Below are 16,029 nucleotides of genomic sequence, written 5' to 3' on the forward strand. Positions count from 1 at the left end.
GTTGGCAAAACCGATTTGTTTTTTGTTTACAAAAAGCAAAGCACACAAGCTGCAAGAACACGAGACTTAAATCTGATAATTAATTTTTGCATTATTAATCACCAAAGAAATTCTTATTACGTTCATTAAGTAATAATTTTTAAACGTTCAGCTAAAAATGGAGGGTTCGCCAGACGAAGAAGTTTACGGTGAAGAAGTGGAGCAGGAAAAGTCTCAGAAGAAAAGTGCCAAGCACGACAGTGGAGCAGCCGACCTGGAAAAGGTGACCGACTATGCGGAGGAGCAGGAAATTATGGCCTCTGACCTGGCCGGCGCGATGACCATCATCGACAACATGCGCAGGAAAGAGGATGCCGAACGAATAGCCAAGGAAAAGGAACTGGCTAAAGTTTCCATTAAGAAGGAGGATGTCGACCTCATGGTCCATGAGATGGAGATCTCGAGAATCCTGGCGGAGAGAACTCTTCGAGAGCACCACGGGAACGTCGTCGACGCGCTCATTTCCCTTACAAATTAATTTGAGTTTAAATAAATGAATGAATGTAATTCTATTGATTGAAGTGATAAAGATTTTGTTTGGAGAAAACAATCCAAAACAAAAATTTGTAAACAGCTAAAATGTTTATCATTTCTCTGTATTTCTGTTCCTTTATGAATTATGATATTATGCAGTAAATATAAATGACTTTTGATGGATACATTATACTCATAAGTATTTGCGTTTTTTTCAAATTAAAATAACATTCTTTTTTTTATAAAAATGAAATTTTTACTTCATATTTTAATAAAAAATAAACAAATTCAGTGCAATATCCAAGAGTGAAATCTTTTGACAAAATTATTTATTTGCAGCTTATTTTACTTCAGTATGCTGTAAAGCAATGTATTTTGAATAAAAAATCTTCATTGCATTAAAAATTTATTGATGGATTTAAAAACATGTATTATAGATGTAATTAAAAATGTACATCATATCGCATCATATTAGATACTTTTTTAGTATGTAGTAACTTATAAAATTAGCATTGCTAATTTCACAATTTTTTTAATGACAAAAAAATACTTTCTTCACTTTTATTGGAGCTCATAAAGTAATCCCTCTAATTTTAATGAACGAAAAAATTTCAGACCATTTCTTATTAATCGCGCTTTATGCCTTTCAAAAAAAACCAAGGCAACCAATCAAGAAAAAGATATGAATTGAACGACCAATAGCAGCGAGCAGTCTTATTTATTTTTGTTTTTATTTCAGCCAACATGGATGACGAGACGCAGCTCTTGTTTTTCGACACATTTTCGCACGAAACGTCGGAAGTAAGCAATTTTTTAAGCCGATTTCACATTTTTCCGAAAGTAAAGTTCCTTTTCTTTTCCGCATTGATGTTAATTCGATGTTTTTCTAATGAATTTAACGTCTTTCTTTGATTGAAAAGTCTTCCCTGTTAATACGCGTATATTTCCAATTTCATCGTTTTTGCACATTTTTATATTCAATATTATAATTGTTCTTCATCTTCTGACTTTCCAGGAGCTGAACTTGGATCTCGTTCAGTTTCCGAAGCCGGTTATTTTATCAGAGGTCCGAATCATTCCACTTGGAGCTCGTGTTCAAGCCGACTTTCCAGGGGGCGTTCGACTAGGGTGAGGAATCGATAAAATATTACAATAAAACTAATCTAAAGCATAAATTCTCATTTCTAGAGCTACAAATCCGTCGCAATTCACGATAGAATTCTTTGTGAACGATTTGAGCAAACCCGGCGCCTCAACTTTTGAGAGTCTGGGCTCACTGGACTACAAACAGAATGGAAACATACAGCTGCCCTTTGAGAAAAAATCCAACACCGTACGTTTTACAATGCTCATTATTATATATTTAATAATTATATCTGTATCGACAGCAAATTCCGACTGATGGTCTTGTCCTACGAGGACTGTACACGACAATAACGCTGGCTGTTTACGGCTGCGTCAGCAAAGGCCTCACTGAAAACTCAAATGCGAGTACTTCTTCTCACGCAGCTAATGCCCAAAATGTTGAACCAGAAAGTCATTCCCCTCCTAGACCAGAGTGGAACGCTAATGAAGGAACACCTGGACCGCGGTACATCATTTTTTTTTCCTAATTTCCTAATATTTAATTTATTTTATGTACATTTAGATTTAAAGAGTCTCAAGAACATTTCCCAAGAGGCTATGGGCAAGAAACTAGGGGTTATTCTCAGCCGGAGTACGGAGGTGCTTTCAACGAGCAGTGGAAACAACCTCCGGTAAAATTTATAATTCCTGCAAACAAATTGTTCTAACCTCGGAACCTTAAATCAGAACTCCAGTGAAGGCTACGAGAAGGACCAGTGGGAGAATCAGCGGAGCGGCGAGCGCTGGGAACGCGGCGAAGGAGGCCCTCCACCGAGGCACGGCTCGAACCGTACGAACTGGGAGTGGGGCGAGGGACGATCAAATGAGTACCACGAGCGGCAGGAGTGGAGCGGCCGCGGCACAAGACGCAGCTGGGAGGAGCAGCACCCGTCGAACCCCCGCAAGAGACCTCACACGCCGCCGATGGACGAGCAGAAAAAATGGACTAAGTCAAATGATAAGCCGGCTGCCGTCCCCGAGGTTGAGCCCAAAGGTATTTCTAAGCTCAAGAGACGCTTCAGTGCGGGCACTTTGTGCCTCAGCGGGACAGACATTTTTAGAATTCTCGCTTTCTTGTTGCTCCTCCTGCTCAGGCATAGACTTTGACAGACTATATTTAAGAAAAGACTCTTTCCAAGAGACACTTCTACTTTGAAATTGAGAAAACGAACTCTTCTCCTATGTGAACTCTATGTTTCGTTTTCCGACTCTTCGCTCATGTTATTAACTTATTTGATCCAAGGTATGTTTTTTGTCATTTCGTTTTTATTGCCAATCATCCACCACTGCCGAGGATAATTGATTTATAAATTGAGATATGTCGGAGTCGCACAAACATTATATTTATCCTTTGTTCATATCAAACCCTCCTTGGTGTGAGAAGCAGGCAGATTTTCACATTTAAGTCCGCCTTGCAACATTCTTGACCATAACGTTTCAGAAGAAAGTGTCGTTGCGACGCCATTCGAAGCTCTGTCTCCTGGAGACGTTGAGTCAATATCATCGGATGGAGACATTGGGGACAACTTCGAAGATGACCTGGGCAACGGCAATGAGGCAAATTCACCTGCGAACGAGCCCAATCCTGAGAATAGTCCCTTATCCACGCCTGACCAGGACCCTGAGCAGTACGAACCCATCCTGAGCGATGAGGATATGGAGGATGCAGAGGTTAAAATTAAAATTTGTAAAAGACTAAAAAAAATTACTTTTTGAAATTCTTCAGTTCCAAGATTACGAATTTGAGGATATTAAGGACATAACTATTGAGAAAACTCCTGAATTTGATCCAGCCAAACCCATTGATCGTCTGCAGGTAACAATAATTTCTTTATAAATAAGAACTGACAATGAGTGATTTAAAAATATATGTGTTTTAGAATCTTGTTGACCCTAGTTTATCAATTGGAGAAAATATCATGAAAAATCCAAAACTTGCGTGTTCAGGAGATGCAAGCAAATTTATTGAACTTCTGGAGTCTTGGCAGTCGGAAGAAATTTCTGAGTCGTGGGTTGAGATGCTGGAGCAGTTAATTCCTCTTGTGTCCACCTCTCTTTATTCAAAACCTAGTAAGTCTATGATTGACTATATGAGTTGTATTTGTAATGTGTATTTTAAAGTGTCTTTTGTAATTAAGAGCCAATTTGTATCCCTCAACTACCTTAAGTGATTGAAACTTTACTCTGCAGGTTGTGTACCAAAACTAATCGAGTGGGTGGAGATTGGATTAAACGTAAACCGAGCCAAGGAACAAACTCAGCCAGCCTTCAAAGTCCGCCACCTCAAGGCTGGTCTCCGACTTGCTTTTTCTCTTTGCACTGGTGGGTTCAACACCCTGCCAAGTCTCATTGAAGCTGGCCTCTTCCGCATGGTCACAAACCTTATCAAGGAAGAGTACATGGCCCTTTCACTGAAACTTCTGGCCCTCAGCGTCCTTGATGCTGCCCTTTCTAACAACCAGGCTATGGAGTCCTTTATCCAGTTTAGGCCAGACGTCGACCACGAACAGAATGGAGTCGGTTTCCTCTTGGAGCAGTGGCAGAACTCAAAAGTGACGAGAGTCAAATTTGCGCTCAACAATCTGATCCGGAAAATTAACTATTACGAGACGTTGATATTCGTTCATCAAAAGTGTTCACATTTGGCCAATTCGGACTTGGAAAATGAAGAGAAAGATCAATTGGCATCTGCTTTGAAGAGTGTTGACGAAATTTACATAGACATGAAGTTGAAAATTGGCCAATTCAAGAGGTTCCTTCCTGTAGGGGCTCATTTTGGTTTTCCTCAAAGTACTTTTGAATCGCACACTGCTGCTTACTCAATGATGAAATCAGCAAAACTCTTGGAGTGCCTTTTGATTTGTCTCACCAATTTACAGCTGGAAGAAAGTGTGAATGTTCAAGTTTTTGAATTAATCGATCACTTTTTGAGTGAAGAGCATGGTCTCAGATTTTTGGCCTCGCAACTCGAAACTACTCAAGCCTTGATCAAGACATTGACAGTTTTGAATCAGCCCCTTGGACTGAAAATGGCTTACTCTATGAGGATAATTTCTATTTTGGATGAGCTTTCTAATGCAAATTTGGAGGAAATTACATCCGAAGATGATATTGAGTCGTTCAAAGCTTTGCAGATCTTGTGTGAAACCCCTGTTGGCAGGCTGAATGTGGCCAAAGTTCTCTCCATGTCCAACTATTCGGACCCGCTTTTTAAAATTGCCAAGTCGACACCTCTTTTGTCAGCAGCCCGGAATCTCAGCCTCGATTTAATCCACTCGACAGTCTCGATGGTTGATTGCCCCGAGTATTTGTTCAAGTATGGCAATCAATTGAGACAGATTTTCACAGAGGAAAACAAACTGGCACACTTGGCCTTTTGGGTCAAACACTACGATTGTTCAAACATACAAACCCTGTGCCAGGAATTAAGTGCCAACATTGAGAAAGCGAAAAGTAATCCTGAAGAGTTGATTCCTATTATGCGAGTGCTCAAATACTTGGCCCTACCGGATTTGGATCAGACACTGGTTGAATTTGAGAATGCCAACAAACGGCAACTTTTACTGGAACTTTTTTCACAAGATGGACTTTCGACACTATCCAACATCCTGGCGGCTGTAGCTTCGGCCTTCGAACACCCAGAACTGCATGCGGCCACTTTGTCAGGAATCAAAGGCTTGAACGTTGTCAACCTTGTTCTGCCTTGCATGAGTTTGCTGAGGGCTATTTTGACTCTGGTTGCATCAAGCCAAGGGGCTGAATTCAAGTGAGAAATAATTTGTTTTGAAAAATATTTCCCTTCAATATTTAAATGTTTTTCTTTTCTTATAATTTATAGGAATCTCACTCCAGTGGGCCCACTTTTGAGCATTTATGAGCTTCTACATGCATACAGACCAGACAACCCATTTTACCAGAGTGTTAACGAGAGCCTTCAACTGACCGTCAAGTCCTTGATGGCTTACACGCAACCGTGTTCAGAAGAGCAGCTGCCCAAGAGCACATGGACCCAAATGGTAGCCGAAGTCTTCAAGCACATTTCTCTTCGCCCCAACACAGTCCTCCCTGGCCTTGATTTGCTGTCGAAACTGCTGCCAAGGCCTCTCCCTGTTTGTGGCACTCGCCTGATAAGGTCTGAGGACGAGAAGAGGATCATCAGTTTCTACAGACTGTGGGGAGCCCATTTGCACCCTCTCGCCTCAGCCATCCATGAAATTATCAGTCTCTTCAGCGTCTCGTCAGTTCGCAAACTTGCGTCAAAGTTGTTTGAAATCTGTGGACTAATGTCTGACTTGGGTCCAAGTTTGGCTCTCATTGTGGTCCAGTCTGTAGTTGAGGGACTTGTTGGAAGCATCAAGATTGACAGGAAATTGGTAACAATTTCAATTATTTGAGTTGAATTGATTTTTATTAAAAATTCATCTTAGGATTACAATTCGGAAACGACAAAAAGCCGACTTTGTCTGCTGACTGGTCTGAGTGCAAGAGGTGCCCCTAAAATTGCAATGCTCCATCTTTTGAGAAATGGTGGATCTGAAGAAAACGGACTCATAACCCTTCTCACTTGGGTCTTGAACAAAAATATTGAAGGTTAGTGAAAGTTCTTAAATAAAAATTTAAGCGTTCAAATTGTATAATTTCTTTTAGACAAACGTTACATTGAGTTGGAATTGATTTTGAAATTTTTGGACAATCTTTTCCAACCAAAGGAACTAGTTTTCTCATCAGAGTGGATTGCTTTGCCCAGCAGAGAAATCATTCAATCTGTGTCAAGTTGCCTGCTCGATTTAATCATCACGCTTGCACAAGAACAAAAAAGTAGCCATGCAAAGGATATTTTATCAGCTTTGTCAATCCTGCATTTGATCTCTGGGTCCGACGTTGGCCGTCATTGGTTCAAAGTGTATGTTACTGTTTTACTTCTTAGTTAGAATCAGAGCTCTTAATATTTCATTTTTTACAATAGATGCTTGGAAGGAAAATCCGAGCCGTTTGCAGCCGTGTTCAATTTCTGCTCATGTATTGACGAGAAAAAAGAAAATTTAATATCAAGGACTATTGAACTTTTAAAAAAATGTTACCCTCATTTTGAATCATCTGCAACGTTTCTATCAAAAATTGTTGGGTGCGATGCTGAAAACAAAGAAAAGCATCCATTATGCCAGTTGAGCGAATTAAACACAGACATCGAAGAACTTTACAAATTGGTATCTGAAGTCCAACATTCTGATATACCCCTAGAGAAAGGTATGTCAAAGTCTCTAATGCTATTAAATTTAAAAATATCCAATCTTAGTGCTAGACTCAGACACACCACCAACGCCGGTGGCTGAGCAGCTTCCGGCTCAGTTCCTTCTTCAGGAGCCGACACGAGAGTCCAAGCCACCTACAGTCTTTGACTTGCCGTCACTACCAGAGACAAAAGAACACCTTAAAAATTTGGACTTGGCTGAAATCGTTGCTGCAACCCTGCCTGACATCAATCTGGCCCAGGAAATAGAAAAACTGAACAATATGCACCGTGGAGACGACATACGCTTGAGTCAAAGTGACGTTTCTTTGTCAAGGGAAAGAGCTGTGCGAAAACCAATGTGTAAGTCTACATCGTTAGATGAAAATTTTTGGCTTGGATAGAAATTTATATAATTTAGCTGCACCAATTCGAGGGAGACTGCTTTTCCCACGCTCGGTTCCTTCCTCCAGAGGAGACACATTCAGGTCAAGACCACCTAACACATCAAGGCCACCATCTCTGCACGTCGACGATTTCCTAGCACTGGAAAGTGCAGGTCAACAGCCCACAGGTCCTACTGGATATAACAAACAAACCATGCGGGCGGCAAAGGTAAACATTTGTTAAATTTGTTTATAGAAAGCATGAAAATATGTATTTTGTTATTAGGAAATGCTTGTAACCCGGCCTCAAATGCGAGGACGTCCCATGGCTCCAGAGAGAAGAGGAAGGTTTATGGCAACACCTGCACCTACTTATAGAAGATAAAATACTGGGAAATTGTGAAAAATAAATTTATTGATATTAACAAACAGTTGGCTCAATTTTAACTTAACCTAGCAAATTTCAAAGCCGTGTCTGCTGGGAATCCATGTTGCATTAGACTCAGAGGGTTTATCAACTGGGCTTCAACTAGAATAATTTAAGGAAATTTAAAATTTTTACAGGAATTAAATATTGATGCTTACTTTTCAATAATTTAGGCATTGGAATGTCGTAAAACGACAAATATGCAGTTAGGCTGCGGAGGCTTTTTTCATCAGTTGTAGTCAATTCGTGGCATTTCAAATACTCATCAATGTGCGGTCTCAAACCTAGAAAAATGCAACAATTATTTATTTAAGGAATTATAATTAGTTCTCATACTATTCTCGATTGTATCTAACGTAGACCTTGCTCTCGAGTAAATAGAAATCGCCAACTCTGTTGAAATGAGAGGACAGAGCAAGTCACTCTTGGTCAGAAGTTCTGCAATCTTCAACTGCATTTTAATTTGCCAAATGATGCTGCTGTTTGGCTGGCCATCACACAAGTCTCTTGTGCCCTAAAATATGTTCAGTCATAAATTTATGCATCGTTCAATAGTTTCTTACAAATAGAAACGAGAGCAGAATTGGGAGCATTGATGTTTTGTCATGAACGCAGCACTCGTAGGCAAACGTTTTGACCAAGTCCTTAAGCTCCTTCTCCTTGATGCTCTCACCAGGCACATCATTTACGAACAGCTCAGCAAAGTCCACCAATGGATTTTGAGAAGAAAAAGCCTGAATTGACTCCATCTGCGCGCAAATTTCTAAATGTAATTAATGACCAAAGTTTTCATATAATGAATTTTACCCTTGCTGACCAGCATACACTCTTCTCGCTAGTAAGAGATTTGGCAAACATGGTCCTGTAGCCTAAGGGATCCTCGTTGTATGACAGACAACCAGCTTTCTTTTTGACTGGGAGTGTGTGCTTCAATTTGAGCAGTTGTCTGCAGACAAAAATGAATTGTATTCAATTATTCAATTGTTTTGAAATATTATCCTTACATTAATTGGTTCCAATTGCGACCTTTTTCGAAAGTGATTGGCCAGTATCTCTCGTCCTCTACTCGGATCTGTAACAAGATTTTAAATACTTGTTCATTTAACTCTAAATTTAAAAAAATACCTCTTTAATTAAATGCAACTCTGGCAACAGACAGGGTGCTTTAAGCACAACGTACTGATTTTTGTACCAAGGTGTGTCCAAGTAAACAATTCTCAAACTGGCGTAATCGCACCGAAGCAAGTCCACGTCTCTCGGAAGCAACAGTCTTGGCTCTGCTGCCAAAACGTACAAGTGACGAAAGGCTTGAAGATGATACCTTTGAAAATAATAAATGGTGAAAGTTTTACAAAACTTTAGGGCTTTTTAACCTGTTGTCATTTGAATGGGTAGGGAACTTGGGGAAGAAGGCACAAAGAAGTGCAGCCACTGACTGGGCTGACGTAGACAAAGTGTAACGTCCTCCACCCAGGAACAGCAGCCCCAAAGCCATGTGGGTGGCCAGGTGTGAGCCATAAGTGACGACAGCATGATTTGGCCCAACTCGAGATCTAAGAAAGCGACAGAGGCGCAGGACACTTAGTTCTCCTGTTCCAGCCATGACCTGTGTATACAAAATCATAAATAAAAACTTCATAAAATTTAATTAACATTGAAATTACCATTGCAAGTGACAAGACGACAACATTTATGCATGATTCAACTGTTGATTTTCCTGCGAGCTCGGCAACAGACTTGTTCAGAAGGGAGATGAAGTGATGAGCATAGTAATAGAGAGTTTCAAACGCCTCGTTGTTTGCAGATCCAGCAAATCGCAGACCCATAGCCATACACGAGCCGGCCAAAATATTGCAGTACGCTTGGCTTCATTTATTTAAATTAGCTATATTTTTACAAAAATATTTTATGCCTCTTACTTCATTGTTTCGAGATCAATAGACGGATCAGTGCCAGGCTGAGGCTTGGCAAGAGCGTAGGGCCTGATACTCTCAGGAACGTTACTTTCAACCCACTCCTTGCTTGGGACAATGTTGTCCCACATGATTAGCCCCTTGGCCAGGACTCGCAAGAGGAGGAAATCTGGCCGGATGAAGTCGAGCAGGTATTGAGTGTCGGGAGCTTCCATCCAACCGGCTACAGACCTATTGTAAATTTAAACGTAACTTTTAGCCACATTCATTGGTATTCTTGAAAAATCATACTCATTCCCAGTTCGGAAGTATAACATTCCTAGTGCTAGGGTCGCTCCTGGACATGTGACATGAACATTCACATAGTCACCTTCTCTTATCTGATAGCTAGGATTTTTGTACTTTTCCCTTTGCGCCACTAAAATTTTCAAGTTGAATTATTTTTTCAACCATATATTTGAAAAGTAAATTATACCTGGCAGCTGTCTTACATGTCCGCCGACCATGTAATGATGTAGTGTGTCAGGAATTGCTAAATCTTTGAGCCCTGCCATGTGGCCATTGCCTTGGCCGAGCACCACCAGTCCCAAGGCCAATCCAGCAGCCAAGGAATACGACTCCCTATCAACACAATTTTCCATTTCGGGTCCAGGTGGACGACCTTTAAAATTTTGCGAGCTACTTGTTTGAACTAAAAATGAGAAATATGGTACCAATTTCGGACAATAAGACTTCAGCAATGTGTCGATGAGCCGAGCCTTGATACAGAAGGCCAAGGCCAAGTAGAGCAGCCACCTGAATGTTCTGAGCAATATTCAGTTCAAGAGACGTTGGAGGTAACATTGCTTCAATGTGTAAGCAGACGGTTCGGATTGCCTGTGATGCTTCTTGGTCGCTGCTCCCTAGTTAGTTATTTTTATAATAAATATATCCCTAATAGGCTTCAGTGTCATAATCGAACCTCTTTTGCTGGCAGCAATGCCTAAAAGAAGACCAACACTGGTCATTTCATGGCACTTGTTTAAATACTCGTAAATTTTGAAGTTTTTCAACGTCTTCAAATGTCCATTGAGGCCGAGCGCCATAAGAAATCCAGCATGTTCTGTTGCAGCGTCTGCGTTTCCCTGCTTTTCAGTACAAATGAAGATGTCAAAAAATAATTTGAAGTATTTTTTTAGTTGCCTTTTGACGGTTGTAGCCAATCCAGGTTGAATCAATTCCTGGGGCATTTGGGCTAACTTTCAAACCAGCGGCAACTCCGTTGTGGAAAAGGGGCCAGTAATTCATGTTGGCCACTGTTTCAATGTGGGACAGGTCAATAGAGGTTCCTCTTATGGGTGACTTCCCAGTAAGACACAGCTTTGGCACTGGAAGGGGCTCAAGAACAACTGGCTCAACGGAGGCCAAGGTGAACATGCCCCTAAAAAAACTTGACGATCAATCGGCTGAAAATTGAGGAAAATTTTGCAAACCTTCCAACAGGTAGGCCCAAAGTTCGAGTGCAGAGTGACAAGAGTTGCTTTTCTTGCTCTTCTATGTAGTCGTGATCAGAAACCTCAGGACGTTGAATTATAGAAATTTTGACAGGTTTGGCCGACTGCAGCATTCGGCGAACAGAGGCGACTCTCTGGTCTTTTGGAAATCGAAGTTTCAGAGCCTCCATGTTCAGATCCTCCATTCCATCATCAATGTTCTCGCTAGAGTTCTCCTTTTGGACATTGGGCAGTTTATGTGGTTCCCTTGGAGGCTGCATGGCTTCCCCAGAGCAAAGCGTGGCCAAATCTTCTCGTCCGACCAGATTGAATGCCTCTAAAGACCAATCAGGAGGAGGATTTTCTCTGCACTTTGCAATAGCGCACATGAATAGCAGAGCGATGCTTCCAGGAAGACGCTCAATCACGCTCTTAGTAATTTCTGTGCAATAATACTTTATTTATAAAACTGTTTTTTTTTTCAAATAATTCATTTACTTCTCTGGACCATGAGAAGAACAGCTCTCTCTGCCAGCGATGCTTTGAAAGGAATTTTCTCCTTGGTTACATTTTTCCTGAAGGTGACTGGTCCCATGTAGTTGATGAAAGGCTCCAGACCTAAGTTCTTATCTTTCATTCCAAGGGTCAAGAGTGCAGTCAACTGAGATCATTTTACCCGTTATAATTGACCAAAAATTTTCATAAAATTAATCTTTTTTTACCTGAACAACATTTCTCGACAAATCATTGACTTGAGGCATGTATAAGTATGGGCTTGGAAGTTCAATGTTGCATTCTAGCAAAGTTTGAACTTGAAGCATGATTGAGGCAGGATTAGACACTTTTATTCCTAATTTGCTCAGATCCGATTCGTGCATTTGGAATTCCTAATGTAAAATGACTTATTTGTTCAAATTTTAAAATTTAAATTGCAAAGGAGAACTCACAGAACTTTCATAAGGACAACACAAATGAGGGTAGTCTCTCCAGTAGTGTTCGATGTAAAAAGGAATTTGCAAGTCACTGGCCAGTAAATGCAGAAGCTGAGCCAATTGTGGAAGCTCAGGTTTGCAAAGAGCATCTAACTTCATCTCCTGCACAAATAAAAATTGTAAAACTTAAATTATTTCATCATTTTGATCTACCTCATATAACAGATGAAGGGACTGAAGGATGGTTTCAAAAACTTTGAATAACGGCGCATTAGTGTTGATTCGACCACCAGAAACAGATTTTTCTTGAGTGAAAAGTTCAGGACAATCAATTCGTAAAAGAGAACACATGTCAGAGAGCTCCTTCTGATGATTCAAAACCACCCAACTCCAGTCTTCTTTAGATCCTGCTTCGGATTTTCTCTTTCGTTTTTCCTGCGGTGCGCTACTTGAGTCGTACTTTTTTATTATTTTCAGCTTTTCAACTTCATATCCCATCAGACCTAGAAAAAAAAACAGATTTGAATAATAATAATAATATTATGGTGATTTGAATTTTAAAGTCAGCTTTATTTCCTCGATGGGTTTTGTGAATAGTTTATTGTTTAAGAAAAACAATATCCAGCTCCACATGTTAGGGCTGCGGGCTGCAGTCATAATTCATGAGCTTTCTTGGCAGTGCTCGAGAGAAGACGAAACATGTAGAGCAGGATATTGTTTTTTTTTTAAACAATAAAGAACTCACAAAACCCATCAAGGAAAAGCTGGCTTCAAATTCAAATCATCATGAATCAACCCTCAATCGTGAAATTCTACCACAATAATAATTTGAATAGCAAAAATACTTACCAAGGAGGGCTGCAAGGAATAGCTGCCATTCCGTATCAGCCGAAATGTCTTGGGAGCCTGGTGCATTTCTGGCACAGTACCACTTTGTAAGTAGAAGGATGGCATTTTCTCTTTTCAAGGCTATCCTCAGAGTTTGCACACATTTCCTTACTGAAATACATTGTCAAGCAAGATATTAAAATATATTAAAAATTCCTACCAAGCAAGGATGTGTACAATTCTGGTAGACTTGTCCTAACCATATGTCCATTATTGAATTCCTTAATTCTCAAATTAAAAATCAGAATTTCTACAACTCCATTAATTTACCAAAGTGATGCGTTTTTTGGTTTCATCTCTAAGTCGCAGCACTTCATCCATGCTGATATGAGTCTCTTCCAAAGTGATGCACGATCCCATTCTCAGATGTTTGGGAACAGGGGACAACACACAGGATGCATCAGCAAAGTAAGAACCGTCCATTGTCATCTCGCCTTGCAAGCTACTCCTCCTGATTTTGAAAGAGCTCTCGGACATCCTCGAGCTTGACGGAGAAGTGATGAGCGAATGGAATGATCTTGTCGGGATTGGCGTTTGAGGAGGGAGCAAATTGGGTAGAAAAATTTTAGACACCATGTCTGGGCCAGAGTATAAGGTAATTCCACCACTGACTTCAAGAACAACAATCATCGGCAAGTCCTGGTGAGAAATTAAATTTGAATATACTTAATATAATGAAAATAGTCATTATACAGTCAATGGAACTGCATCTCTTGCTGGGACACTGGTCCTCGTGCAGAAAATCAACTGCTCTTGTCTATTGGTCTCTTCCAGTTTAACGAGGAAAAGCTCTCGCTTTCCAGGCACCAAGTAACACAGGTAAGTCTGGCCAACAAAGTCCGTCGTCAGGAACGCTTTTGAAGCACCACCACTTCGGCTAGCTTCCCTAATGAAAAAATAATAAAAAAATAATTTTAATGTACTCAAGAAGTAAAATTTACTTGAGAGACTCTGCCCAGAGAAATTCGAGGCAAACTTCAGGGTAGAGGGGTTGGACGGGAACATCTGCAGCAACATTCAGAGGGGAGCGGCAGTCGATGCTCCCTCGTCTTTCAGAAAAAGGGGTGCCTCCACCACCTCCTAAACTGTCGGCCAGGCTACACCGCTTGGATGCATTGAGGAGAGGGCTTGCCCTAGTAAAAAAAAAATGAAATCATTTTAAATTCATCTAACTGAAAAAGTTCCAAATTGTTTTGATCAAATTGATTTGCAATAATTGTGCTACTAATTTTTACTGACTACAATAACAAATGTCCCTACTTTAGTTGAAATGGAGATCCTCCAATAACAGTGTGGCGCCTTGAACTCAAATTTGAATGGTGTGTTGGACTCGTAGCCATAAATGAAGATCTCCTCCTGAAATGATAATTTGATTGATAGACTGCACATTACCTTGTTAAAAAAACTCACAAATCTATTTTGCTTGAGATAGGACTTGACGCTGCAAGTGCTGACGGAATAGGAGAGGCACCAATGACTTCTAAGGGGCTCTCGTGCAGAGGACCACTCAAAATACTTTCACCCGCCAAAGAGATTTCTTCATTTCCTCTTGGAGTAAAACTTTCCTGAAGTATAAAATATGAAATGACCAACTTTATGTATAAAATTAGTATGTTACTTGGAGGGTTGCATTCCTAATAGCCCACACACTGTGAGTTCCAGTGATGGAATCGTACAGCATGCAAATTGACGGGTCTTCACTTGTGAAAACGATTCTTTGTCCTGGATCCGTAACAGCACCAATGCGAGCTGAAATTATAAAAAATGTGCTTGAAATGGGTATTAAAAAAAAAACTAAGTGAAAAATTATTACATCCTTGTTTGGTCATGACAGGTTTTATGTCATCATAAGGGTGGTGAAGGCTGAACACCAGTGGGTACTGAAGAGCCGAAATCTCTGAGTGAACTGGTATGTCTGCCTCCATCTCGAGCATGAGCCCTGATTTCATGGGCCATATTTTCGAGACGGGAAAAGGGGAACTTGTTACAAAGTCGCGGCCATCGGTCGTAAAGACGTTGATGTTGTGAGTGTCCACGATGCAAATAGCCTTGATGAACGAATCTTTAAAAATAAATTAATTATATAAATTTAAAATCTTCAACGAGAGTAAATTTTTCTTACCAAGATCATTCTTTAGAGGGAGTTGATGCAGAGAAGGGGAATCTCTGAAAGTGGCCCAGCAAGTGAGCTGGACGGGAAACTCAGAGGTGAAGGACCGAAGAGTGATCCATCGGGAGTGCGAGCCTTGGCTCCAAATCACAGTCCTGCCGTTGATGTAGAGCTCCTCCTCGGCACCGTCAACATCTGGACTAGAGCGAATGCACCACCACTCCTGAAATTTACAAATGAAAATTAAGTTCCAAAGCCAAAAGATTTTAATAAAGAACCTTTCCAGCATCTGACAAGTCGATGTTGCTGAGCTGTTCGATGAGGCGGTCGTGCGGTTCTTCCGAGCCAGAGACACCCGCCAACTGTCCGGGATGTTCCAGAGAGCGTCCATGCGGCAGCCAATCCTACAACAAGTGCATACTTCCTAATTGACATTGATTTAAAACTTGGCAAATACATACCTGGACATCAGTGGCGGCTATCATGGTCTGCTCGAGAGCTGCCAGATTGCCGACAAGTTCGAAATTTCTCTCTCCGTCCGGTCAATCTCTCATCAAAGCGTGCTAATCATCAGTGATTGGTTGTAATTGCGAATTTATTAAGCTTTCGAGTGAAATTATAAAATTAAAGATTCGCCGGCAAAACAACAACTCAATCAAGCACGAGTTGTTGATGTTTGTGTTTTGGAGGGAGGCCTTGAGGGGGCGCTTTCTGCGTTGTTTGATTCAATGATAGACTTGATAGAGGCGGCAAAGAAGCGTGCAAACGAGGTGACGCGTATTGACTGTCTAGCAAAATTAAAAATAATTATACGATTATATGATGTCTTTATATTTTTACAATTTTTTTCTACAGCCATTAAAAAATAGTATTTAAAAAAAAAGTTTAAACAATACAATTCGTCCTTATTATTGCTTTAAATAATATTAAATAGATTAAATATGCACGCGCTTTTTTTTACAGAATAGTGGGTAACATCTCTTAATTAAATTTATTACATTTTGATAAAGGAGATTTATTTTCCCTTTTTAAC

General features: G+C 40.4%; 3 protein-coding genes across 5 annotated transcripts; 2 read left to right on the top strand and 1 right to left on the bottom strand.

Moving 5' to 3' along the window:
- The first annotated feature begins 14 nt into the window (after positions 1 to 14).
- On the top strand, positions 15 to 619 carry LOC132201715 (huntingtin-interacting protein K). Its single transcript, XM_059628111.1, has one exon. It carries the CDS (start codon positions 158 to 160, stop codon positions 515 to 517), a length of 360 nt encoding a protein of 119 aa, XP_059484094.1. The 5' UTR covers positions 15 to 157; the 3' UTR covers positions 518 to 619.
- Positions 620 to 1,246: 627 nt separating this feature from the next.
- On the top strand, positions 1,247 to 7,679 carry LOC132199560 (protein virilizer). Of its 2 annotated transcripts, XM_059624375.1 has the most exons (17): positions 1,247 to 1,314; positions 1,529 to 1,641; positions 1,702 to 1,846; positions 1,902 to 2,104; positions 2,162 to 2,270; positions 2,326 to 2,632; positions 3,083 to 3,309; positions 3,365 to 3,454; positions 3,519 to 3,708; positions 3,829 to 5,404; positions 5,477 to 6,011; positions 6,066 to 6,228; positions 6,286 to 6,541; positions 6,605 to 6,885; positions 6,935 to 7,231; positions 7,290 to 7,483; positions 7,541 to 7,679. In XM_059624375.1, exons 1-17 carry the CDS (start codon positions 1,258 to 1,260, stop codon positions 7,637 to 7,639), a joined length of 4,842 nt encoding a protein of 1,613 aa, XP_059480358.1. In that variant the 5' UTR covers positions 1,247 to 1,257; the 3' UTR covers positions 7,640 to 7,679. The 2 variants fall into 2 exon arrangements, with proteins under 2 accessions (XP_059480358.1, XP_059480359.1); XM_059624376.1 differs by lacking the exons at positions 1,247 to 1,314; positions 1,529 to 1,641; positions 1,702 to 1,846; ... (1 more) ...; positions 2,162 to 2,270; positions 2,326 to 2,632 and adding an exon at positions 2,643 to 2,881 and having other exon boundaries at positions 3,080 to 3,309.
- Positions 7,650 to 15,681, bottom strand: LOC132199559 (anaphase-promoting complex subunit 1). 2 transcript variants are annotated; one of them, XM_059624374.1, is made up of 32 exons: positions 15,458 to 15,681; positions 15,275 to 15,400; positions 15,009 to 15,219; positions 14,700 to 14,948; positions 14,505 to 14,635; positions 14,297 to 14,451; positions 14,147 to 14,242; positions 13,828 to 14,019; positions 13,580 to 13,772; positions 13,157 to 13,525; positions 13,047 to 13,107; positions 12,848 to 12,997; positions 12,212 to 12,501; positions 12,014 to 12,160; positions 11,789 to 11,953; positions 11,565 to 11,727; positions 11,067 to 11,508; positions 10,777 to 11,014; positions 10,556 to 10,718; positions 10,308 to 10,496; positions 10,070 to 10,255; positions 9,886 to 10,012; positions 9,601 to 9,825; positions 9,346 to 9,547; positions 9,055 to 9,287; positions 8,807 to 9,002; positions 8,686 to 8,753; positions 8,489 to 8,627; positions 8,245 to 8,430; positions 8,018 to 8,195; positions 7,840 to 7,965; positions 7,650 to 7,783 (listed from the first exon to the last, which is right to left on the bottom strand). In XM_059624374.1, exons 1-32 carry the CDS (start codon positions 15,479 to 15,481, stop codon positions 7,698 to 7,700), a joined length of 5,706 nt encoding a protein of 1,901 aa, XP_059480357.1. In that variant the 5' UTR covers positions 15,482 to 15,681; the 3' UTR covers positions 7,650 to 7,697. The 2 variants fall into 2 exon arrangements, with proteins under 2 accessions (XP_059480357.1, XP_059480354.1); XM_059624371.1 differs by having other exon boundaries at positions 10,556 to 10,721.
- Positions 15,682 to 16,029: the final 348 nt, after the last annotated feature.

Source organism: Neocloeon triangulifer, unplaced genomic scaffold, assembly GCF_031216515.1.
Source record: "Neocloeon triangulifer isolate White Clay Creek 2 clone unplaced genomic scaffold, ASM3121651v1 ptg000014l, whole genome shotgun sequence".
NCBI classification, from domain to species: Eukaryota; Metazoa; Arthropoda; class Insecta; order Ephemeroptera; family Baetidae; genus Neocloeon; species Neocloeon triangulifer.